The following is a 26,710-nucleotide window of genomic DNA, read 5'->3' as shown; positions in this document are numbered from 1 at the left end:
AGAGAGCCACTGCCAGTCTGTGTAGGCAATACTGATCTTGAAGAACCAATGGTCTGACTAATGGTGTTTGGTTCTAACTTGCAATAGCCCTTTACAGTCCATTTTCTCACAGTAAAAAAAAAAAGAATTAGGGTGGTTTTTCCCCAAATGTGTATCCTGAGGGGGGCAGGAGGGAGCAGGCTCCCCAGGCACCACTCACCTGGGTCATGTCGGGGGTTGTTTAGCTGCCTACCCCCTCCCTTTCCCCACAGGCCAGGATAGTGGCCAAGCATGCCCTAGTGTTAGAGAGGTTAGCAGGTGGGAAAGCGACTTGAGAGTAGGCGGGAGGGTGAAAGAGCAAGCGGGCAGGAGGGTGACTCATGAGTGAGTGGGTGGGAAAGCGGGTGGGCAACAGAGCAAGCAGGTGGGCAGGCAACAGAGCAGGTGGTGGGTGATTTGATATTAGGTGGGTGGGCAGGAGAGTTTATTCACTCTGAAGAATTTCATAAGATAGGAAGATCCAACAATTGGGTGGGGAGAGGTTGATCCAGAGACTAGAGAATATTATTTTTATCACATTTGTATTTTGTATTTCTTCCAAGTAGCTCCAAATTACCTGAGACAGGACTTCTCACAACAGCCTTGTTGACAGGCAACTGACTCAGAGTAGTAATATTACTGAGACCCATAACTTGCCAGAATATGAATTTGCTTACCATTCAACATGGAAATACCTTCCCTTCTGCTTCCTTGAAACCTGAAACACTAGAATATTAGCATCATGGTGACAGGGAAACTGGGAAAAGCAATTTTCCGAGGTTGTCCAAATCCATAATGTTTCAACATTTCAGGCACCAGGAAAGAAGGACATAGGCTTTTAGCAAGAGCTCCCTGTCACATGACATAGGTTACTGAACAAATTACTCATATAGATTTCATTCCATTATGGAAAAAAGTAAGGACATATTCACCAGCAGCAATACCATTGATTTCATTACAGGAGGTGGGGGTGGAAGAGGAGGAGGGGGATACCCTCCAACACTGTGCTCACCCAGTGATATCTCCGTCAAAGATGGGCTATCGTCTGAGATATAATGTGGATGGCACAAGTGGCAGTGATGCACAATGGACTATTCCTTTCATTAGTTACATTATCCTTTGCCAATGAAATTTCTTCAACAGTCTGGGCTTTTTGGCATTCTCTTTTTCCTCATCTTGAAGTTCCTGTTCCTTCAATGTGTTTTAGGTTCCACAAATGTTTTACTCCCTCTAGTGGCTGATTCGATATACCAGAAGATGAAATCTAGTTTATTTCCCTACTGATTTATGAAACAGCTTTTTACTCTTCAAAAAATCTGATGTGATATTGAATCACTAGGGGGAGTAAAACACAAGTGGAGCTTAAAAAAACACTGAAGAAACAGGAACTTTGAAACGAGGAAAAAAAGAATGCAGAAAAGCTTGCTGTCTCCTCTCCCCAAAACATTATTCACAGGGGCCTTCTTTTGTTATGAACTGGAATCAAAACTCCAACCATTCCCTTAAATACAAATTTGCAGTTATTGTGCACTTTGCTTTCATTTCCCATTCTGCATCTTCTTAAAACAAAAACTGCTCAGTCTAAGAATTTCTTGTATGGAAGAAGCTCTGCCATTTACACTGCAAAGCTTCCAGCCCAGAAACTTGTCCTCTTTTACATGGTTCTTTATTCCTGATAGGGTCCTGTTACACCTTTTCGTCTCATTTCCCTAAACAAGTCCAATATGAACACTGTTCAGCTTTGTAATGGCCAGATGGTGAAGAAGCCTGAGCCGTTTGCAATCTGACATCTAAAGTATTGTGGAAAACCAGGGAGATCGAAGCCACTATGGTGTGACCAAGATGACCTCCGCTCTTTCCTCCCAAATCTTTTGAAGCCCCTGGAAATGACCACTAGAAGGGGGAAAGAATACAGAAGTCCCTGAGGCCATCTGGTAGACAAGGTGTTCATTGCTTCCACCTCTTGAAGATGAAATCTGAAGAAAAACCAAAAACCTCCTAGTTTTTGTTGGTGGCAAAGAGGTCCAAGACCTGCGTCCACTTGTGTTGAGAAATTTGAAGGAAGACCTCCTTCTTCAGGGATCATTCTCTTGGGTGAATCGTCTGATGATTCAGCCAGTGGGTCTGAATGTTCTGCTTTTCCTGAACGTGTTCCACACTGATGGACAAAAGATGTTGTTCTGTCCAATTCAGAATCTTGACCTGATTCCCTCTGCAGGATCAATGATTGGGAGCTTCCCTGCTTGTTTAAGTAGGTTCTGGCTGCCACATAGCCTGTCCTTACTAGAACATGGAAATTTTCCATAACTGTCTGGAAATGACATAGAGCCAGGTAGACAGCCCTCAACTCTAGAAGGTTGATGGGTAGACCCTTTTCTACACTGGAAAAGACTCCCTGAACTGGGACCTCCCTCCAGAGTTGCCCCCCAACCATGAATACTGGCATCTGTGAACACCTGTTTGATGGAACTGATCCAGAATGACTTTCCAGGATCCAAACTGGACTGTCTGGTCCACCAGAGAAGACTGATCTTGACAAGACATGGTACTACTAAGGACTGGTAAATCTTGTTGGTGATCTGGAACTGAAAAGGACGAAGGAACTGATGAGAGGTCTGGAGTGAAACCTCCCACACTGGACAACATCTAACCACACTATGAGAAGACCCATCAGACTGGCCAGAGGGAAGTCTTTCAGTACCTTCAGGATCTTGCTCCTTAATTTCAATCTCTTTTCTGTTGGTACAAAGAGTTTGCACACTGACATGTTTAAAGAAGGCCTAAATATTCCAGGCCAAAGGAACACATAAGCAATAATGTTTTAATCATACAATCCATTAAAAGCCATCATATTCTTTTAAAAATATACCTAACCAGCCATAACACAAAATAAGCAGGTTACAGAACTGGTTTGTCTATGAACAAAAGCTCTGACATTTTCTCCAAATTAGAAATTGTCTCAATGCCTCGGAAGGCTAGGGCAGCTAGTGAAAATAAAAACCTCAGAGTTAACAGGATTCTTTAAATATTTACCTATAATTTTAAAATAAGAAAACTGAAAGATGGGCAGGAGACTAATCTTAACAGCCAAAGCACTCTATTAAGGAAAAACGGTATGCGAAAGCTCTCTGCTGCCCGACAGCCCAGGTGAAGAGTAACTAGCCTAATTTAAAATAATGCAAAACATTTGGGCACACGTTCAGTAGCAAGATGACTACAGAGAATCCTAGCAATAAATAGCTCGGCCTTCTCTTCTTGGCCAAGTGCCCTTTTCTTCGCATAAGTATTTTTTAAAGAACTAACTTATCAGGCAATAACTGAGTCAGCATCAATTAACCTCTCCCAATCAACCACCTAGAAAACAATGTAGGATGAACTCAAGAACCTGATGAGATTGGTACATAATTGGGGGTTATGGCAATGGGTTAAAAAAAAGAGGCTGCTTGCAGAGAAGTATTCTTAAATCCTCCCTTGTGGAAGCTGGCTTGAGATAGGTCTATAGAGTTCTTTGAAAGGCTGGAAAAAGGATTTATTTTGCCTTAAATACATGAGCTGGGAATTCTATGTGTTTTGCCAGTGATTAACACTTAAAAATCTTTGCTGATTCATTAGAGTAAGGCTGTGCCAGGAAGACCATTTTAGCACCAGTCTTATTCCCAGCCCTTCATTTATAATAGAAATCTGCACAATTATGCCCTCAGCAACTGATTTAGTGCAATCTGCAAACGGTAGCAGCAATTAAATAAAAGTGTGCAGTGAATTCATGATTCACCTTTTCCCAGAATGCCCAACACAATTTCACTGTAAGAGTGCAAACCTATATTGTACCCTTTTTGCAGCTTGGTCAGACTTAACAGAGGTGTCTCACAATCGCAGAAGGATTTAGCGGGTAGACAATCTCTTAGAAATAATGTTCATTGGGGTTCCTGCACATCAAGGAATGTCACGTATATTAGATGCAGAGTAGATTGTTTGAAAGCTGTGAGTTAGTGCTGCCTATAATAGTGCCAAATTCATTAGCTTGAAGAAGCCCTAAAAGAGCCAGGAGTGCTGCTGTTTATATAATATAGAACAAAGAATGAAGGAGTCTTCAACCACTAGATAAAAGAGATTGGGACAGATGTTCATTCTGTTTGAAAATGTTCTTCTTCCCAGCATGCTAAGTTGCAACTCGATAGCAGCTAGCCAAATCCTGCGCTTGAAGCAACTTCTATAGCATCCTATACAGAGGGGCTTTAACACTTTACTTTGATTGTGTGTTCCTGCATTGCAGGGGGTTGGACTTGATGACACTTGGAGTCTCTTCCAACTCTATGATTCTAACACCATGGTCTGAAAGATGAGGTTTGCTCTCTCCCTACTCTCCTTCTTTTGTTTTGACACCCAGCCTGATGAAGAGTTTCAAATAACTAAAAAGTTTGCACAGCATATGATGTTACTTTTAGTTGGTCCTAATAACATTCATTGCATGGATTTCTGTTTCAGAAAGTTATTCTTAAAAGTAAAGGTGTAAAGAACCTAGTTGATGAGACTAAATCTTATGTATTCAAAGACCAGAATATATGAAAATCTTGCCACATTGAACTTGCAATAAGAGACTCCATAATATGAACTATTTTAACAAATTTCCATTTGCTTTAACCAGACCTATTACAGAAAAAAGGCAAGACCAGAAGGTATCAACAGGTAACTTGCCATGGAATCATTCAGGGTGAACAGCAGAAGGCAGTGCCCTGACTTTGTACAGATGAAAGGGAAGGAAGCCACAGAGGGGAGGAAAGACTTTCAACACCCCTCTCCCTCAGCAACAGTTTCAAAGATATTAGAATTCTCCCACAGCTGTATTACAGATTAAGAAAATGTGATGTACTGAGTTTGCAGAGCCATGCTGGATCACTACAGCCACTGTGGATTAATATAAAAACATGCCAACACAAAGAAATTAATCTGAGCAACTCTTAAAAGCTAACTGCCACACATACTCCAAAGAAGATTTACACTGTAATGATCTTCCATACCTCTTCACATCTAACACTGGTCTCTGTTAAGCCAACCTGCAGCAGCACAGTGAGTTCTACCAAGTCATCAATCGCCCACAATGTTTTTACAAAGCCAGTTCAGTTATGATCCTTTTTTCTCCTCCCCTTTACAAAAATTGTGCACTGACATTACCCAAATCGAAATAGAAACAACACAATAAAAATGCTAAAATAATACGATCACACAGATCAACTCTCTTCTTCAATTTCACTCTAGGGACTAGGGAATCGGTTATTCAAAACTTATTCACCTGCTAAAATAATATGTCATAGTTCCAGTTTTCCCTAGTGCCTGCTCTTGATCTTATATATATGGACTGGAAAATAAACAAATACTAATGCTGATGAGTTCTTGGGAGATGGAATCATTGCCTGCTGTTCTTGTAACTTTCATTCCCGGAAGCATCAATTCCAATGATGAACAGAGCAAACTGGGATTGTTCTACCCTGTTTCCCCGAATATAAGACATCCCCCAAAAATAAGACATAGTAGAGGTTTTGCTGAAGTGCGAAATATAAGGCATCCCCCGAAAGTAAGATGTAGCAAAGTTTTTGTTTGGAAGCATGCCCGACGAACAGAACACAGAAAAATAAGACATCCCCTGAAAATAAGACATAGCGCATCTTTGGGAGCAAAAATTAATATAAGACACTGTCTTATATTCGGGGAAACACGGTAGCTTTCATAACACCAGTCAAAAGTTTCAAGGCCTATATTTCATGTGCACCCTTCAAAATTCAATACACTACCTTCCACTCCACTTTTTTCATTTCCCATATATATGGCAGGCTGATATTTGATTCTCTTCCCATGTGCCACTTCTATTTTTAATTTTAAAAGTCTACTTCTTACAAGTATTTTAGAGGCTGAAAATGGAACAAAAGTTCCAGGTTAAAGTCATGCACCATTGTCCACAGATTTTTGTTTGTTTGTTTATTTATTTATTATTCAGTTTTCTATACCGCCCTATCCCCAGGGGTCTCTGGGCGGTGTACAACATAAAATTCCATCATAATTACAAGCAAACAAAAGGAGCAAAGAAATAGTTTACACACCAATAAATAGTTTACACATCATATAGGCTCCGACAATTATAAAATGGGATCATTGAATCCCTTTAAAATTCCCTTAAAAATGAATAAGTATTTTTGGATTCTAATCCCACCTCCACCGTGTTTGGCCTTTAACAAATTAATTGTGTATAACTCAATTTGCATGTTCAGTTTGGCTTCAGTGCATAATTTGTTGGTGTGCTTTTTAAGAGAAAGCAATTTGCAGTCTTGTACTAGGAATATGTGGCCTCAGGTCTGATGTCTATTAAACATTTTTGTGGGTTAGAAACTTTGTGTGTTTAATGCAATGATGGTGATAAATGCTTTGAGGAGGGGAGGACAGATATAGGGCACAGGAAGGGAGAAGGTCACTTAGGCATTGCTCTTCACATCTACTTCAATAGTGCTGCCATTTTCTTTATCTTTTCCTTTTAAAGCTATCATGAAACCTTCTCCTTTCTATTTTGGGAAAAAAGGAGACACATACATCCTTGTTCTGGACAGGAAAGGAGAATGCTGTTGACTTCTTCCCCCAGCATCAAGACTACAATTGGTCTCTTCCAGGGGCAACTTGCCCATAGGGCAAGTTTTAATTTGGAGTGGTGAGAAAGGTTGCCTTATTCAGGCACTGCAGACCTGTTGTGAAACTCTAATAGCTTTTGCTCAGGCTGCCTTTTTGTGACTGGTACTTCCAGGGCTCTTGAAAATACTCTTGAAAATACTGAGTAGTTTCCAGTGGGAGAGTAGTGAACCAAGGGCAATGTTGAAAAGACTAAACATCAAGTAGAGAGTGGAAATGAAGGTCATTGCAAGAACCTGAATGGTCTGAAGAACTGTCCTTGCAACTGGGAAGCCCAGTGCCCCTGTCGTTCCACACAAACTGGCATACTACGTTGAGCAGCAGCTGCTAATACCTTCATGTCCTGTACAATTTTGCCTTTTGGGACTTTTTGGCATATGTGGAAGACATGTAAAAGAGCTAAAATATTCTGGATTGAAATATTTGAAGTGATGAAAAGTATATTGAAAAATGAATTTGAATGTAAGCCAGAAATTTTTCTGTTGAATTTAATAGATATAATATTTTAAAAAGAAAATGAAAATTTAGTATTGTATATGATCACTACTGCAAGAATATTACATGTTAAAGAATGGAAATCCCCGAAAATACCAACAATAAAGGACTGGATATATAACTTAATTGAGTATATAGTAATGAATAAATTATCAACAGTGATGAATAATAAAAGCATAGAAATTTGTACTGAAGTATGGAAACCGCTAATCGTGTTTTTGGGAAGAACAAAGTTGCAAAGATTTGACGCTGAGTTTATCATTAAGCTTGCAACTCTAGTTAATAACTATTAGATTTATAAAGTTGCTAGAAGGCAAATAAAGATATAAGAAAACAATTTTAATGTAGTGTTTTAAATACTGAGTTAAGTGTTCAATGGTGTAGTGGGGGAAATGGTGCCGGGCGGGAATGGTGCCCCCCCCCCCCACTAACTTTAGTTCAGCCGGCTGCTCTTTGCAGCCAGCTGAACTCCAGGCTGCTCCGGACTTCTGACGGGCCTGACGGGGAAGGGGGAGGGGTGTGGAGGCAATTTTCCACCCCCCACATGACCCCAATGGCATGTACCCAGGCAGCTACACCACTGGAAGTGTTACGGATAAGATTAGTTTTAAGATTTATATTAGAGATTAGATTGGAAATACTTACTCAAGTATGTTATGTCTTATGTAATGACATAAGATATGATATCTTACATGATATCTTATATCTTATGTAATGACATAAGATATGATAAAGATTTTAATAGAAATGTTGTGTTGTTTGGATATAAGTGTTTTAGTTAAAGCAGAATTGGGAACTGTACTAAACGGGGGTTTTCCCTAGCAGGAAGTTGTAGATTTAATCCATAATGGAACAAATTACTGGTTATATTATTATTTGAGTGAATACGCTGAGTCTATGTATTCCTAAGAGCTTTGTAATTTATGTTGTTTTTTGTTTGTAAATTATATTGTTTTTGATTGTTGATCAATTTTTGGTATAATAATGTTGATTGTTGAATAAAGAATTTTTTTTAAAAAAACTGCTGAATATATAAGATGCCACCATGCAATTTCTAGACATCTTAGCAATGCGGGATTTGTCAAGCTCAGAAATAGAATATAAGAATATATACAAAGATTCTATTATACATAAATGCTATACCAACATTGCCAAAATGGGTTCTCCATTTATTTATTTGCCACAGCATACAATGGGTAGGACAGTTATTGCCAGACATCAAGCGTTCACATTAGCTAATCCATTACTGAACATGGAGCTGCTTTCAGCAGATGTCATGGAGACACACAAAAGCATTTGCCCCTCAAACATACAGTACCTACTTAATTGGACCTAGGCAGTAGGTACTGTGCTTTTTGGTATGGCAATTCACAACCAAATTAGTTTACCCAAAAGCAAATGCTTCCTGGCAGTAGTAAATGGATGCAGAGCTACAAGAAGGTTAATCTGAAGCTCTTTAGAACAAAGGATGCAGAAGGCTGGAGCAGACTATGCTAATTAGATTCCACATAGGTCCAACTCTGCAGCCACACAGGCCCAACTCTGCAGACCTTTCAGAGCTGAACAAGGAATGAAAGATATATAGCAAACAGCAATATAAGTTGTTTCTCCATGTCTAGTTTCTCTGGGCTCAATTATACTTAATTTTATAGCTTCAGGAAGAGATGCTTTTGGGAACACACATCCAACTGTTGGAGGCTTTCCTTCAGAAGATGAGGCTTAGTTGGTGAGAAGCAGCCACCAATACATGAGTACTTTCCTCAGAACCAGTCAATTAAAACTGCTTTTCCTCTTAAATTTTCCCTTAGCCAGTTACAACAGATTTCAGGCTTAGAGATGCTGTTACCCAGAATCCCTTTCTCCCAAGTGTAGAATGTTATGTTCATTGTAGTTAGGATGATGTTATAATGCTATGTTAATTATTTATGTCCACAGATGTTATGCTTGCTGGTTATTTTTTTGATGTTATGCTATTGATAGTGTCATTTTTGCAGCTGTTGTCCACCGCCCTGAGCCCTTCGGGGGAGGGTGGTATACAAATTTAATAAACCAAACCAAGATCTCAAATGTAACCTGTGACTAGGCAACTCAACCTACAGCTCTCTTCATCAAGGAAGTCTTAATCAAGTGCTAGATTTTTAGCTACAGTCAATATGCATGCAAAAATGAAAAGCCAAAACAATCCAAATATGCCTGCTAATAAAGTTATACCTCACAATTTTTAAAATGTTTTATTCATTAGACCAAGCTAGCTGAACCAACTTGGATAAGGTGATCTATATCCCAGTTTGTTCACTGTTTTATTGCAATATTTCCTTCACCTCCTTCAAGCTCACCTGTCACTATACCATGTGCACAGTACTGCTACATTACTCACTGTGGACTAGGAAATGTATATTTTCCAAATTTACTGATCTCACAAAAACCTCTGAAATGCACTGATTGTGTGCAATAGCGTTAGATCCCCTTCCTTGTGCTTCTTATATAGATGAACAGCAGCTTACTGACTTCATTCAACATTTATAAAAACAACCCTACTGCTACGGCACAAGAGTTTTTCCATCTGCAGGCAGAAAATCAACATTGCAGTCCTTAACAGAACAGCATTTTTTTAACCCCAGAAATTTAGAATAGGGATCCCCAGAGATGTGAAAACATGGGTGGATGGGGTTTCAGACCCCAAATGGGGGTATTTTCCTAAGCCATTCTAAAAATTGGAAATACTGAGGATCACTGAAAAAATCTCCTAAGGAATATTTTTCGTTTTAGACTGAATTTAGTATTTCAAAGCCAAGGTGGACATATTATAAACATATCCAGCTCTTAAATCCAAGATGCATTTCTGCACTTAACATACCTAATTTTTATGGGGAACATCAACAGTTTTCATGGCTGCTCTACTTATAACAATATTTCTCTCACCTTCTTCTAGCTCATGTGTCACTATAAGATGGGTAGGGAGTTGCAGCTCTCTCTCAAATATGTGCAGTTTTGCTTGTAGTAAAATATGGCAATTTGATATGTTGAGTTATAAGTGATGGCTTTTACACTGCTAAAGCAGTAAAATAGTTTATGTTTCATAGGACAGGATGTTATTTCCACAAAATTTTATTATACAATAAGACCAAAGAGTCGAAACTGGCCAACAAACCAAGCATAGACAATTATAAAAACAAATTTTCTAATCTTTGTGCAAATGAACATAGCTTTGAATTCAGCACCTTTCAATCTGTGGCCACTACTCCTAAGTAGGCAAGGCTGAATGTCAACTATACACTGAAGGTGTTTTCCACAAATCAAATAGAATTACAGTAAAAAGAAATCACACAATGTTTAAGACATAGCACTATAGCTATTATACTCATCCCACCCACAGCGGTTTAATTTGGGCCAAGGTTCATTAAGCAATTCAGAGCCTGAAAGAGATCCAATCACTGTATGATAAGGAACACAATTCCAAATATTAAGCTCACTACAGAGAGAAGGAAAATAGCCTTGCAAAGTTAAATACTAACATATAAGTTGAATACATAAAATACATATTTGGTTCTTTCCTTGGGTTGTAAAAATAATTGGAATACTGTCTCAATGACTGGGTCAGGAAAAATAGACAGACACAGGCAAACATGAGCTAAAACCATGGAGACAGAAGCAGAATCATGGTTGTACAAAGATGTATCAGTCTGCATTACAGTATTCTGTATTACCATGAGAATCTGTCAAGTCTGAAACACCAAATCAAGAGCACCAGATCTTGAAAAATCATCAAGACTTCAACCAACAGTACTGCCTTTGATGAGGCTAATCCAACTCATTAAGGGGAAAAAAGTTCTTATCAAATAGCAGTACACTTCATTGAAAGTGCCACAGATAAGAAGTCACGGCAAAATTTTAAGTAAGTATTAAGGAATGAGCAGGTCAAAATTCTCCAGACTAAGCAAATTCAGTAACAACTACATGTATGATTCATCAATCAGTTATGTTTAACTGTAAATAGTGAAACATGTATTACTTTCATCCAGGCTTTACTCACTGTCAGCAAAAGGTTAACAGCACTTGATATAGCCGGGCATAACTACTGTGCAGGAACTCCTTTAACTACTTTTATGAATGTAGCATCATTTGTCACTACATTTCCCAACTGTTTAACAGAGCTTATCTTCCCAACAAAGACTCCACGAAAACATAACTACCACCAGTTAACACATGCTCCAAAAGCCCACTTCAAATTTTTATTTTGAAAGCTTGAACAAAACCCTCCTGTGTCTAGCCCAAAACAGGAAGAGGAAGAAGAGGAAGAGGAGAAGAAGAAGAAAGAAGAGTTGTTCTTAATACCTTGCTTTTCTCTTCTGTAAATAGTCTCAAATTAGCTTGCAATTGCCTTCCCTTCCCTCCCCCCACAGACACCTTGTGAAATAGGTAGAGCTGGTAGAGTTCTAAGAGAACTGTGACTAACCCCAGGTCACCCAGCAGGCTTCATGGGGAGGAGCAGGGAAAACTAACAGTAGTTTATATTAAGGGAGTTTCCAGATGAAGTTAGAACTTCTTCAAAGCCGCAGTGGATCCATATATCTGACATCAGCAAGCTACAGAAATGGTTGGCTGATCTCTACTATTCCACAGAATCTAGTAGGATCCCCAAAGGTGACAGATACCACAATAATGCCACAGCATGAAATCAATATTGGTGCTACTTCCTTGCACTGATTTCCCTTTCCAGGCTTCTAGTTTAGTATCTTGGGGGAAAAGATAGGACAACATATTTTAAATAAATGCATAAGCAATGGAAACTGCCTAAGTACCTCAAAAATTCTCAAGTCTAACTGGTGCAATATAGAGTTTCTTCCTAGTCAAAAGCTAGATAATAAGAAATACATCAAGAAAGCAACAACGCAGCTGGCAATGAACAGGACTGATGCATTACTGCAGTTATTGTTTTGCTTGGTCCATAACAAATTGGTAGAAAAACAAATCTGTTATCTTCTACCAGTCTGTTGTACTCCTTGCAGAAGAAAAACTTTTTCAGTTCTTTTTCACTATATAAAATATTTTTTGTGTCCAGCAAGGATATGATACTAAAGCCTATGTAAGACTACCTTACAATATGCTCAGATTGTTCATTTATGTATTTTATTACATTATTTAAATTTTGAAGGAAGAATGTAATTACTTATCTGTTATACGTTTGAATTGAATTTCGGATTGTATTTTGGATTAGATCCCCTGAGAAGCAATTTGCAAAATGAGTAGGGATCTAGAAGAGCTGAACGAACTCCAAAACTTGCACCTTGCTCTGCTTTGCCTTCTAACTGCCCTCTGGAACAGTCTTATTTTTCTCCTTTGCTAGATCCAAGTTTCTTGCATTTGACTAACCCTTAGGGCATCCTCAGTGGTGTCATATCTGGAAAGAATTGGTCCAGTGAGGCCAATTTTTTTTAACAGTAACTAATCCTAGTGTTATCATACTGGCTGGCAGCTGGTACAGAGACAGACACAGACTTGGCAGATAAAAATCTGAACAGAACCTGTAATATTGTTGTCTTCCAGAGCAACAAAGAACTACCAAACCATCAAAGACCTTGCTTGCTCTGCCAGCATTACTTTGCCAGGTACTGCACCGGAAAATTCTAACTATGGTAGTGGAGGGCATGTCCAACAAACACATCAGCCAGACAGAGGGACAGGGGAAAAAATCAGGAAACATACTGAAAGGGATGAATTTTCCATGAAAAAAGCATTCTATGCCTGTTTTTAAAAACACATACACATAGTCTGTATGTGCTTTTAGGGTGGTGAAAGTCTATGATCCAATTCACACAACAATCCTATAGGTAAAAGCTAAATACAACATCTATTCTGCTCCAATTAAGTTTCAATATCTAACAAGTTAATGGATTAGGCACATACCTTAGGTTCTGGACTTTGAACATCTGCTTTGATTGCTGCTTGTCTCATGCATTCACAAGAACTGAAATATTTCGATAACTGGCAGATAGCTGACACAAAATATTTATTAATACTAACTTCTAAGAATATATGGCTAGCCCAAACTTGTCAGATCTCAGAAGCGAAGCAAAGTCAGTCCTGGTTAGTACTTGGAGGTCACAAAGGAAGTCCAGGGTTGTTATGCAGAAGCAGGCAATGGAAAGCCACCTCTGTTCACCCTTTGTCTGAAAACTCGACAGGGACAACATAGGTCGGCTGCAACTTGAGGACACTTTCCACCACAAGTAATCGCATGGAATGATGCAAGTACAATTTTAACAGAACATAGTCAGAATAAAACTTATTGCTTACAAATTACAATTTCTTATTGTATATAATAGGCTTTTAAATGTGAATTTGACTAAAAAGGAGTGAAATATCATAAAGGCCACCATGGAGAAAACACACCTGTGCCCACCTGCCCATCTTACTTCTCATGAGTGCTGTAATTGCAAAATGGAGGTTGAGCAATATGCCACCAAGTAAGGACACAAAGAAAAATTCCCGGTAGTGGAATTTGAACTGCATGAAGACCTCTCAGCTCAAGAATTTATTCTGATTTTAGTAAATTGTTAGAATCCATGTTAGAGTTCAAATTTTCAGTTTCAAAGCAAGGTTGGAGACATTAAGAATAAATGTAGTAAAATACATATGTTATATAATGTGTGAAGGTTTGTATTCTGGATTCATGCAGTTCCTGTAAGAACAGAACTTCCATGCAGCAATTCACACTCATCTGGAACCGATAAGAAATGCCCTCACCTAAAGAATTCATTTCATAGATCCACATTTCTAAGCTGTGACTCCCCTTTTATTATTTCTAAAACATCAAATTATTGTCATTTTAATTTTTAAAAAATCATAAAAGGGAAAGAAGTGTGCATTAATTATATCAAAATTCTTTCATTGCTGCATTTGAATTGGTATGAATATTTATGAAGCCAAGATGAAATGAGGTTTTTTTAAATCAAACTCACTATTTTATATACCTTCCTGAATATGTGGCGTAAAATTGGGAATCTTCCCAAAAGCCAGCATCAGATATTGCTGCCAGAGGATAAACAGCATAAATAACTCTGTAGGCCATGGACAATATGATATCAATTCAAACATACCACCATTTGCAATGTTTAAGCAAACACCAAAGCAAGTCTTCAAGTGAGTTACAAGTAAAGTTCTGGACTGTTTTTTAAAAAGTGCATTTGTGTGTGAAACTAAACAAATGCAGTTGTTAGTAAATGAAGGGTTGTAATCCCATCTTCTTCCATGAAGGACAGCATTTCCCCGTTTTCCCGATGAAAAACTACAATCTCCTGATCACTCTACTCCAATGCAGGAAATGCTACCAAAAAAGAGGGAAAGTTTGAGATAAAAGCAGAAGTCACTTACTGTGGAATGTCTGTAATGAACACTACAATCTCAGTAAAAACTTCCTTTGACACCTTCATAAGGTAGCTTTCATGAGCCTCATCCCAGGTCTGTGGCCATTCATCGAGATAAAGTCTGGCAGTCGAAGTTCATTTAAAAGGCACACAGGTTTTTTCAGAAACAGATGTACTAGCTCAACAGATGGATATTCACACAGAAACAATTAGCTGACCCTGCCAAACCGCAATAACTGGGTTGGGGAGGTAACCAAGCAATGTAGAAGATGGTTGAAGAAATCACTATAGACTACAATAGCTAGTCTCATCTACATTTCTAGTTTAGAATGATAAATCTCTGAAAACTGACAATATGAGAATTCCCTTAGTTTTTAACTTGTTTGAGAATTCTTCTTGGATTTAGAAATGTGTTAAACACCCCCCACCCCACCCCCCCACTCCCAGCTACAGACTTGCTAACTGGCTTGAAATCTATTTTGTAAAGCAGGGACAAGCTACCTCACAAGACTGCTGCAAAGACACATTTGTATACTGAAAACATACAAACTGGTCCCTTTCCAGTAACATCTTATTTCAACCATCTGCACACTATCAACCTGTCTGGACTACTTTTTTATTTAAATAATTCCTTCCAGTTTGAGGGAAAAAGTTGTACAAGTAAGATCCAGGGAACCCAGACCCAACTCACTCTTCCAGAAGCCACAAAGAGGCTGTGGGAAAAGTCACCTTAAAAGTCTACAAGGGCCCAATTTTGCTTGCAAACATGACATGGGGGCAAGGCAGCCAAAATGGCCAGGGCGGGGTTAGAGTGAGGCTGCATGTTCATGGAATATGTAACATGTAGTTTGGCTTTCAGTGGCACAGAATATTTCTCAAGATGCATGCTGCGTACATTATTGCGTTATACATGCTGATTCTTCATTTGTAAGTTAGTGTCAACAAACTGACATTATGTTTTTGAACAAAAGCTTAAACTATTTCTAGGTAAAGCAGAGGTTTTTAGAATTCCACTAGCAAGGAGAAATAAAAGAGCCACATCAGTCACAAGAGATTTAAAAACAAAGCCAAGGCTGATAAAGTAAAATAGGTAAAACATTTTGTTCAAGAGGGGAATCTGTTAGCCTTGCACTAGTTTTTCAAAAAATATAAGATCAGAATTCCACTAGGCCAAGGAAAGGTTGGGACCTTTAATTGATCCTAATTATGATTAAACTCTTTTTATACTAGATTTTTTATTTAAAAAACACAAAAATCTTTGAACATGATGATTTAGACTGGTAATATTCACAATGGAGAGGTTTTTGACAGATAAAAATATTTTCCTATAAGTTGTTAGGAAATCAATAAAAATAAAAAATGTCAATAAATAAATACTGGTAACTAGTGTGATTTAACAAGATAACAGTTTTTCCCTACTATCCTAGAAAATTCTACAGACAATCTGGAGTAGAACTGGGGATTAAATTGGCCCCCAAAGCTCATGCCAACTGGCCTGCTGCACTTCTGCCAACATCCTTAATAAAGGCACTAAAAGTGGGAGGGGGATAGATTTATTAAAAAGAAAGCCAGTCTGCCTTTTGTCCTAAATTAAAGAGATAAAGGAAAAACACAGAGGCATATCGAGGGGAAATGGTGCCCAGGGACAACACCTGCTCTGAGAACAACACCTGCTCCCAGTTCTCTTAACTCCGCCCATCAACAGCCTTAAAGGCACAGAGCTCATCACAACAGGAAGCTTGTTTTAAAATAAAGGCCTGTCTGCTTGCATGTGGGATAGGATTTCAGCCTCTTCCTTTCATTTTTGCAGTTTGCAGAAGCCCTAATGGGGGGTGGGGCGGTGCTCTGGCCCGTGTCCCCTTTCCCTGGGCATCTTTGCCTCTCAGAAGAGCACTGCTCATCCTGCCAAGGAAAAAGAAGTCAACTTGTCCAGATGTGGATGACAGCTGCCAGAGACCAGGCTGCCAGGGAGTACAGGGGTCTAGTGTTCAATATGCTCTCTTTCAAGCTGGCAACTGGAGCCCAGACTCCTGGGCTGCAGAGCCTTACCCTGCTGCAGGAGAGGAGGGGAAAGTGAGGAGGGAAGCAGCTGCCAGCAGAGTAGGTGAGTACCTCTAATGGAGCACGGGGGGTGTATAGTGGATGCCAATTATGTTATCATAATATCAATACATTGATAGGAGCCTTTGGAGAAGCAGGAAGGAGCTGGCAACATAGAAGGGGGAGTGAGGGGGAAGGCGTGCAAAGGTGTGGGAAGGTTGACCGTGGGTGGAGGGATGAAGTCTGGGGTAAAGCTGTGCTCACTGGCAAATCTGACCTGTTCTGGCAGTGAAACAAGATTTAAATCATGCTGTAAGTGGTTTCGCTTGCCACAAAGAAAGTACAAAGTGAAAATGGGGCTCCAGAAAATACATCTGTACAAGAAATCTTGCTGTGGCGAACACTGATCTCCACTATGCAGCAAAGACTTTGGGCGTAATTGGGCCTAAGTGAACACAAAACACATCAAGCAAACAATGGCATGATTCCCTTCTGTCCCACCATGACTACAGGTCTGTGCAATAATCCTGGTGCAAATTCTATCTGATAAACTGACAGAATGTTCTGACTAGGTATTTGCTTTGTACTTCCCTAGCCTCAGATTTACCCCTCACTTCTACAACCCTTCCAATGTGGCTAAGTACAACCACCGCACAGTAGACGATATTGACCTCCAAATCAACCAGGCAACAGAGTACTCCAAGCCAGTGCAATAAAGTTACTCAAGTCCAAGGCCACCAGTTTCAACGGGCAGCAATAATACTGTATAGGATTGCACTGTATGTGACTCACAGAGATACCCACAAACCCAACCCAAAACTATGCAGCTCATTTTCTGGGAGTATCTGATTTATCAGATGAAGCTACCGGAGAAGTACACATTTTGACAATTTTAGCCTTTATAATGAAAAGTAGTCTCTGCTGGCTTCATTTTTTTTTAAATAAAAGAAAAAAAGATACCCAGCTGAATAGTTTCCACCCAGTAACATCAAATAAGAGACTCCCTTATTTGCACAAAAGTAGGACACAGCACAAAAGAAAACATGATGGACTAGCTGGAATCTTCCTGAGTTAACATACGTTCTAAGTGCCTCTATTTTCCACTTTATATCACTGTGTTTGCCATTATCCCTCTTTGTGAATTTTTCCACTACCATGTCTTAACAAGCCAATGACTGTTCAAGAAGCAATGCCATCAGACTTGTACTACTGCACAATATTTGTTTACATCTGGTCAAACATGGACTTAGAACAGTTATTTTACATCTCCATCAGTTAAGGCAATTTAACAGCTGCTGCTTTTGCATGTTACTACCACTGGAACATGACAGGTGGTAATGAGAACCTTGCTGATGCTCAAAAAAGAACCATTCCTTTTCAACTGTTAAATGTAAACACCCATGTGTCACAATAATAAACAGTGTTTATTACCTAGGCCAAGCACTCAAAAGATTATCTTCTGACCAAGACTTTCCATTGATGCCAGTGGCAAATACCTGGCAACTGGAGCTAAACAACAAATTGGACAAGCCTTGTTTGCCAGGTATGAGTGAGTAAAAGGCTGTCTTGAAGCTTGGAGTTGCTACACTCTTCAGTCTCAGGCCCAAATATTGTTACACTCAGAATATGAGATATTGCAACATTTATATTAGACATGTGTAGCTTGCCTCTTTATTGTAAAAGAATTTGAGGCAACATAAAATTCAACTAAAATGGAGACAGGGTCTCTTCTGAAGTGGAACCCCAGAAGAAAATTTTCCTTTTCTAGATACATTTGCCAAACATCTTCATTACAAGCTTTTGGTAGTGACTAAGTTTCTGGATTTAAAATTATTGTTTATTATGTTGTCTTATGTGTGTTTCAGTTCTCAATGTATTACTTAACAGCTTTTTATATCATTTTAGTTGAATGTTATGTTGCCTCAAATGCTTTTACAATAAAGAGGCAAGATATATTCTGAGTGTAACAATATTTGGGCCTGAGGCTGAAGAGTGTAGCAACCTCCAAGCTTCAAGACAGCCTTTTCCTCACTCACAGGACTCAGGTCTTATTGCTAATTTCCCTATAGGCCTACATTTCCTCAGGCACCCTCCGAGCTTCAGCATTGGACTGGGAAAATGGAGAGAAAAGCAGAAACCAATCACTGATGAAGAGGTTGAAATTCTGCACGGAAAGGGAAGACACTTTATCCCTAGGTGAGGATGAGTCTGATCTTAAAGGGGTCAGATTTGTAATTTAATTTTGTTTTTTAAAAAATTACAGATAAGAATGAACTAATAGGAAAGAAAAATGGAATCAAATCATAGTTACAATCAGTTCTAAAGACTGAAAGAGGAAACAAAATTATACATATAATAGAATATAAAAATTTAAAAAGTTACTAATAATGGCTACTATTTGTATACATTCTAATAATCCAAAATAGGTTTTAAAAAACACTGATGAATGATTACTATTATATATTTCTAGAATTTTTCTAACAAAATAAAAATTATATTGGTATATAAATTTCAAATTTATCCCAATTATCACAAGTTAGTGTTATTTGATATTCCACCATAATCTCAAAACTTAAAATCCTATAAATAAGGCAAATATTTCTTGTCCCAATAGGCCAGAGCTAAAATATTAGAAAGATTTGCACAATATCCTTCAGAAGTTCAGATCTGAATGGTTTCAGAATTCCTCCACAAGTTCATTCCTCTGACATTTAGCAACTTTTACAACTCAAATGAAAATAATTTGCTCCAGATTTACCATTTCATCATATTATTTTATCTGTTCTAAGTGGTGCCAAGGTCAGAGAAACAGGGCAATAGGTGTCTTATCTCAAAGAACTCAGTCTCCACATAGCCTGGTAATCTACAACACCAAGGGAAAATGTGTATTCTACAGTATGAATATTTTGCATACAGTTATTAATCAAGGACATGCACTTCTTTACTACAGATAAATCTCTCAGCTAATATAAATATAAGGCACTTGGAGTTTCAGTCCAGCCTACATGGATTGCTGAAGAAATGGTCGTTTCTGATGGATGAAAACTGCCAATAATTCACTGTTTAAAAAAGACATTGGAGAACGGACACTTATGCTTGTCCTGACCAAACCTGTCCAAGCCATTCAATTGTGTCTGAAGTAGATGGTAGAATTAATAAACAGTATTGAAAAAGATGTTAGCCCAGGAGTCCCAGACTGACTGTCTGTTCACAAATTAGGTCAACATTATCAACTTCATCTACACTGCCTAGCTCAGGGGTAGGGAACCTGCGGCTCTCCAGATGTTCAGGAACTACAATTCCCATCAGCCTCTGTCAATTGGCCAATTGGCCATGCTGGTAGGGGCTGATGGGAATTGTAGTTCCTGAACATCTGGAGCGCCGCAGGTTCCCTACCCCTGGCCTAGCTCAAGTTTGGTGAACTAGACTTGTGCATCCTGTGCTAGGATCACCAGATTCAGAGTGACTGACTGAGAAATTTCAGAAGGTAAATGCTATCATGCTATAGTACCTTGGAAGACTTTTCTCCAACATTCTTCCTTCTGTACCTTTTGAACCAAAAGACAGTAATCTTACTTAACCTTTACTTAGACAGCCACTGTTAGCATTCTGGGCAAGGTTAACCATTATACTAAGCAAACTAGTCTTTCAAGTCAGCTATGCCACAATTGAAAGCAATTGTGCTAATCTGTTTAGCAGATGTTGGCTTTGTTATTCCCCCCCCCCTTTTTTTTTAAGGAAGAAGCAACACTGCAGCAGGAAAAATTGGTGAAAGACCCAACCAGGAAATCCCCATTACATCATGCCAACCGAATACAGAACATCTTCATAGTTTATTACACCAACTGAAATCTACTACTACTAAGAACCCTACCCATTTTACTGCCCATTTACTACTAAGAATTACCCATTAATGTTTTGCTTCATATTCTATTACATTCCCAAATGTAGTAGAAGCAGCATGTTGACTCCTATCACAACTATAAGCATGGCAAAAGAAGCAAAATATCCTAACCAAAGGCTGTCCAAGGGTGAGTGGCTGCTGAAAGAATACCCTTAAATCCAACATTTCTTCTCTCAAAACAAGCACCAAGTCAGCCAAGAAGCAGAACCACAACAGCAGCAACTGTCTGTTCAAAGAAAGCTTTCAAGAAGCATCGTTAAGTACTGCCAAGTGCCCAATGGTGTTTTTCCTCCTCAGAACAAACTAAACATCAATACTCATGCTATTAAAAATGGAACTTTGTCCTTTTGTAGCTTGGGAGTATATACACTCACATCCAGAAGGCCCAATTTATTTTATAAGATTATCTTAATTCAGACAAATACATATTTCTGCAGCTGAAGCTAAATACAATAAATTAACAGTTCATATTTTAAAAGCTAAAATGTAGGGTATAATCATATTTGTGAGTTACACTTAATTAGTTGTACAAATGCTATAAACTTTAAAGTAGCCCAAGGTAATTAACATTTTCTTCACTGTAACTTGTAGTACCAACTAACCTTGCCTTGCAGAATCAAAAGATAACCAGAGAACTCTGTTATCTCCACACAATGGTAAAAGCAACAAGTTCTTTCAAACAAAAGTTTCAAACACATTCACTCTGGGAAAGCAGGGATGTCTTTTCAGAATAGAAAAAAAGTAAGTTTCACTGCCAAACTCAAAAGATCAGCTCTTGAAGATTAATTTGTAAGGAAATATGTATGTTTTAATCCCATAACTGGCGAAGTCCTAGTAAATAAACTCTTAATTTTTATTCAAAAATAGTTATTAAGCACTACTAATAATGACCTTACCAGAACTACAGGTGTGTGTGTGGGGGGGAGTACTCTGCTTTTTTATCTATGAGTAAAACATTATGATGACACAAATAGTCATTATACCCTGTCCGACTCTATGATCAAAGAGGCTGCATGAAAATCCTCCCAAGAGACATGGAGTGAACTCATTTTATTCAGGACTTTAAAAAAAACCAACCAGAAAAATATAATAAGAGCTTTAACAAATGGAAAATGATTTTGTCTGAAAGAACTAAGCATTCACACTAAATCTGAACAGCACAAAGCTAGTCTCCAACAGACCTATACTTTTATGCCAATATAATTTGAATTACACACCAAGCATTTTCTTTTTGGAGATTTGAAAATAAATTTTGTCAGATGTGCAAGACATTTTGGAGTTCTCTCACAGGCTCCCACACATGAAGAGATGGGGCAAATTCCCATATGAGGACTGTATCATGTCAAATACACAATTACTTCTTAGGCCATGTTCTAATAACCAACAAAGTGAAAAACTTGAGGCTAGACAGTATTACTTCAGAATGCAGCTGAGGGTTCACATGGTAGAATGAGAAAAATAACTCTCTACATAGAACAGTTCCAAGTTAGATAAAGGTGAACATAAAATCAAATCTATATTCTATATCCCTAGAAGGGTGGGGGTTGGCTGTTGGGAAGTGGGACAATCAGGACACAAGTTTAATCATCTTATTCTCTCTTTGTAAGAACTAGGGCTTAAACAATTCTAACAGACAGTACTGCTTTTTTAATGTTGGGTTTCTCTCTTGTTGCTAAATAGAATTTTTTTAAGCTACACATATAATTTATTTCCAGGGTATGCTGTCACCCACCAGTTCCTTTGGAATCCTTAGCTTGAATCAACAGTTCCTCAAGCTTACATAACATCATTATCTCATCAACTATCAGACATTATTGCAGCTGAGAATGTCTACTTGGACCAGTAGTTCCATTTGCACTTGTTGCACTAGAAGAGCAATGAATAAACAGGCAACATTCTGAACTTTCGAAAACATAATTCCTAAAACTTAACTTGCACACATAATTCCTACAACCTAATTTTATTCCAGAGACTGAAGATTACATAAAATACCTCAGTATTAGGACAGTCAGAAATTAATGCCTCATTATCTCAACATCAGTTTGAGTAATTGAGGAAATAACTCTTTCTTTTTAAAACCACTTCCCATATTTTAAAGGTATTTTTTGCATGGTGGGAACTTTCCCTTCCCGTTAATTGTGCTTAAAATGAATCACCAGAATGAATAATCACCTGGCTTGGCATCTGCTGGTAAAGAGCTTAACCATTGCTGGCCCTAAAGGATCCATCATGCCAGTGCAATAATAAACTGTTCTGAGTAAATTTAGACGGTCAAAGCAACCCCGCCCCCCAAGGGCAGGAGGCGTGGTCTTCAAGAAGCCGAGGAAGGCAGGCCGGCCAAAGGTGGCTTCAGCACTCTTTCTTGGCCCCTCCCGTCTTCCTGGGAAGAGAATCAGTACCATGTGACCTATCTGGCGGTTCCCCAGCAGCCAATCAAGAAGTCGCCGGCAAAAGACGCACTTTCATTCATAAACTGGAAGAAAAGGGCATCTTCGAGCTGTACGGTGGAACTCTGAAACACCATTTGTCGTGTCGGGCCATTTTTGCAAAAGGAAAACAATCCAGTAGATAAATAAGCTCCTTTCTTAAGACAAGCTGGATTGGATCAAGGCTTAGATCCCAAGAAGTGCGTGCTGCTAACCTTCCCCTTTGAACGCAAACAGCCACGTTTTTCCAGTATATAAACTTAAACCACCCCTTCCAGCACCACGGAAAAATCATCGAGTGATATAGGTCCCGCACGGCGCACGCACAGCATCTTTCCCCCAACCCCCTCTTCCTATCAAAGTAACGTGAGGATAACAAGCAGGCTCAACGTGGCTAGGCGTCTCACCCCCGCCCCATCAAGCAGACCAAAGCGCCGACATTCTCTCCTGCTGCAAGGCCATCAGGTTGCCGGCCTGCTTGCGACACGGGGCGGAAAGGGGCGGAAATGGCCCGAATACTCACGGCAATCTTCCTCGTCGCTATTATCCGAACAGTCGTCATCCTCGTCGCATTTCCAAATGGAAGGGATGCAGCGCTCGTTCCTGCACTGGAATTGGTCCTCTTCGCACTCCTTGGGGGAGCCTACAATTGGCAGGGGAGACAGACTCAGGATCCATGGTCTTAGCAACAGGGGCACGAAAAGCCGAGCAAAACAGACCCCCCCCCTCCCCCCCAACACCACGACTCTTCTCAGCCCTTCCTCTCGGAATCCGCTTTCAGACAGCAAGTAAGCTCGGAACGCTCTAGGCCACATCCCCCCTTCTTCGAGAAGCAGCAAAGGCGCACAAAGACCCCTGATAACGAGCAGGGAGGAAAGACATCTCCACTGGCAAGGCCCGCTCTACCCGCACCACCCACCCCGCCCGATGTGAGGGAGGCAGCAGCAATCATGCCCGGGGACCGAAGGAAAGCGAGGAAGCAGGATGACAACAAAGGCTCATTGCAAGCCAAGACAGACTCCCGGAAAAGATGCCTGCAGAGCGTCTTGGCTTTTTCTCCCTTTCGTCTCTAACACTATCATTCACACCTCAGCACTGTTTTTTAAAGGGCGATGGGAGCCACCATGTAGAACTCCCGCCGCCTCCCAATAAATACAATTGATTTGTTTCTCTAAATCTTCGGGCTGACATTCGGCATTGAAACGAGACAAGGGTGGGCAGACAAGAGAAGCAATAAAAAGGCAGGTCGCAAATGGCACCTGTGGGTTTTTCGCTCAGGAGCGATCTGCTCCAAAAGGTGAAGGATCGGTTCTGGAGGATATGCTGGTTCTGTTGCCTTAAAGATATACCCAGAAGCCATCTGCACCCTGACCTTTATATCGGCAGATCAGCCTCACAGCATGCAGCTAAGAGGCTCGGCCCCCACCAGGGACAAAGGCATGAACAGCTTGAGCCGGTATCTCCCCCCAAACACCCACCCCCGGCGGAGGGACGGCCCGAGCGAGCAGCAGGAGTCGGAGCAGCTAAGCAGCATCTAACGCGTGGCTCGCACTTGCTCAGTGGCTCGGAGCCGAGGCGGCCGCCGGTCCTCCTCCTCCCCAGCGCTCCGGACCCACCTTTGGCGATGTGCGGCTTGATCAGGAGCAGATGAAAAAGCAGCAGCCTGGTCAGAGCTGGCCGACACATCGCGCTCCCTGCTCGACTGCTTCGCGGTCCCTGTGCGGCGGGTTGCATGCAGCCCCGGCTCTCTTCCTTTGGCAGCCGAGCAGGAACAGCATTTCAACCCGGGTGAGTGACGCTCCCCACTGGGCGGGATTTCGCCGAGCAAGCCAGACCTGGGCATGCCCGCCTGTCGGCTGCCGAGACGCCAGACCACGTGGCCGGGCAAGGTGGGGCCAAACCTACATAATCACCCTCTTCCCCGTGGGTTTAACTGGCGGTTGCAGTTCTCTGTTGCTGCACATGGTTTGAATAGCACGGAGTGAGTTGAAGTGTGGGCTTTCCCGGCTTGCTTGCAGAATGAACCCTGGAGGTAGAACAGATCATTCCTATTTTATAGGAAGGAAACTGATCGTTCTCCGAAGGCCGTAGCAGAGTGAAGGCGTAAATGGACTGCCCCAGACTCAGAAGAACCATTTCCACTTGGAATGCATGTCTGTATTGTTTATTTATGGAATTCGTTGTGTCGCTTTGCTATACTGCAAGCCTGGTGCTAAGTGACCTTCCCAATCTAATGCTAATTATTCTATCCTAATTATTCAACCGCATCTCTAACTACTAAGAGAGATTTTAAATCATGTTTTTAAAATGAATAACTCCTGAACTTTGTGAATACGTACCGGCTTTGGTGAGTCTCTTCTTGAAGAAAATCCCAAGGTTGAAGGGTAGCTTTATGCCCAGCTTTGGGATGTATGAAAAGGAATGATAGCGATGCTATCATGCCCCACTGGGAACAAAGTGATAAGCCTGAAGGCCCTTCCGATATAATAGGAGCCAGGAATGCCAGTTGATTTGCATGGGCTCCACTGAAATGCATTACATTGCAGATGCAATGAAAATGTGGAATGGATTTGAAAAAAAACCTTCTCTGGGCCTAGAATGAGAGCACCACAGTGGAATGAGACCAGCCCAGTAGTCCCATAAGTTTCTTATGGAATGAGTCCCCACAGTGGAATGACCATCCCTGGAAGTTGCATAAGTTTTCTGAGACCAGCCCCATAGATCAGTGAAGGTCCCTGGGATTGGAATCAGTGTTCTGGGTCTCAAATGACATCCCCCAGAGTGGAAATGTTCTCTGGGACAAACTGACCAAGGATTGGAATGATAGCCCCCAGAGTGGAATGACAGTCTCTAGGACTGGAATCAGTGTTCTAGGGCTTCAATTGTACAGCCCCCACAGTGACAGTCCCTGGAACCAGAAAATCTAATCTGGGATTGGAATGATAGCCCTTGGACTGGAATGATGGCCACTGGCTATGGCAGTGGTGGCGAACCTATGGCACAGGTGCCAGAGGTGGCACTCAGAGACCTCTCTGTGGGCACGCGCAGAGCTCATCATGTGGGGGGGATCGCCCCTCCCCCCACATCTAGGCTGGCCTGGGCCACTGGGCTCGATTATTAGCATTAAACCTAAGACCTAGTTTTGGGGAAGCAGTGTAGGTAACCCTGTTAAGCACTGTTAAACCCCACTGATTTTCATGCAAAGAACTAAAGTACGATCCTTTACCTGGGAATAAGCTTGGTTGCTGGCAATGGGGCTTGCTTCTGAGTAAACCCTCCTAGGGTCGTGATTGACCCGATCAAAGAGTTGCATGGTTGCTTCAAAGCAAAGCCAACGACTACCACCAACCTTACTCCCGAGTAACACATGCCTCAGAGCCAACCATTTTTTCTAAACGAAAACCTCAGTATTCAGGTTAAATTGCCGTGTTGGCACTTTGCGATAAATAAATGGGTTTTGGGTTGCAATTTGGGCACTTGGTCTCAAAAAGGTTCGTCATCACTGGGCTATGGGATAAGTGTTCTGGGATAAGGAAACGACAGTCCCTATGAATGGCAGAAGTGTTCTGAGACAGAAATGTCAGCCCCCAGAATGAAATGACAGCCAGAAGGATGGTCCTTGGGAATGGCATTGAAGTTCTGTTACCCAAAATGGTGGGAAATTAGCTGTAGAGCACAAGGTCGCTTAGCATTGCTTAAGGAGCACTGGGTAACTTGCTTATGTATACGGGTTTCAACTCATCATAAGAAACCAGCAGAGAAAATAAATTCTTTTCAATGGTTTTATT

At 40.4% G+C, this 26,710-nt stretch overlaps 1 protein-coding gene across 2 annotated transcripts in view; it reads right to left on the bottom strand.

Moving 5' to 3' along the window:
* LRP8 (LDL receptor related protein 8) overlaps positions 1–24,694 on the bottom strand; it is a 227,893-nt gene extending 203,199 nt beyond the window's left edge. For both annotated transcript variants that reach the window (XM_048496745.1, XM_048496746.1), the window contains exons 1-2: positions 24,539–24,694; positions 23,446–23,565 (exon numbers count right to left, since the gene is read on the bottom strand). In XM_048496745.1, coding sequence (XP_048352702.1) covers positions 23,446–23,565; positions 24,539–24,656 — 238 coding nt within the window. In that variant the 5' untranslated portion in view covers positions 24,657–24,694. The remainder of the gene's footprint in view (positions 1–23,445; positions 23,566–24,538) is intronic.
* Positions 24,695–26,710: the final 2,016 nt, after the last annotated feature.

The sequence above is a fragment of the Sphaerodactylus townsendi genome, linkage group LG05 (genome assembly GCF_021028975.2).
Source record: "Sphaerodactylus townsendi isolate TG3544 linkage group LG05, MPM_Stown_v2.3, whole genome shotgun sequence".
NCBI lineage: Eukaryota > Metazoa > Chordata > Lepidosauria > Squamata > Sphaerodactylidae > Sphaerodactylus > Sphaerodactylus townsendi.
Note: the sequence above shows the minus strand (reverse complement) of the source record. Positions and strands in the feature narration are given on the sequence as shown.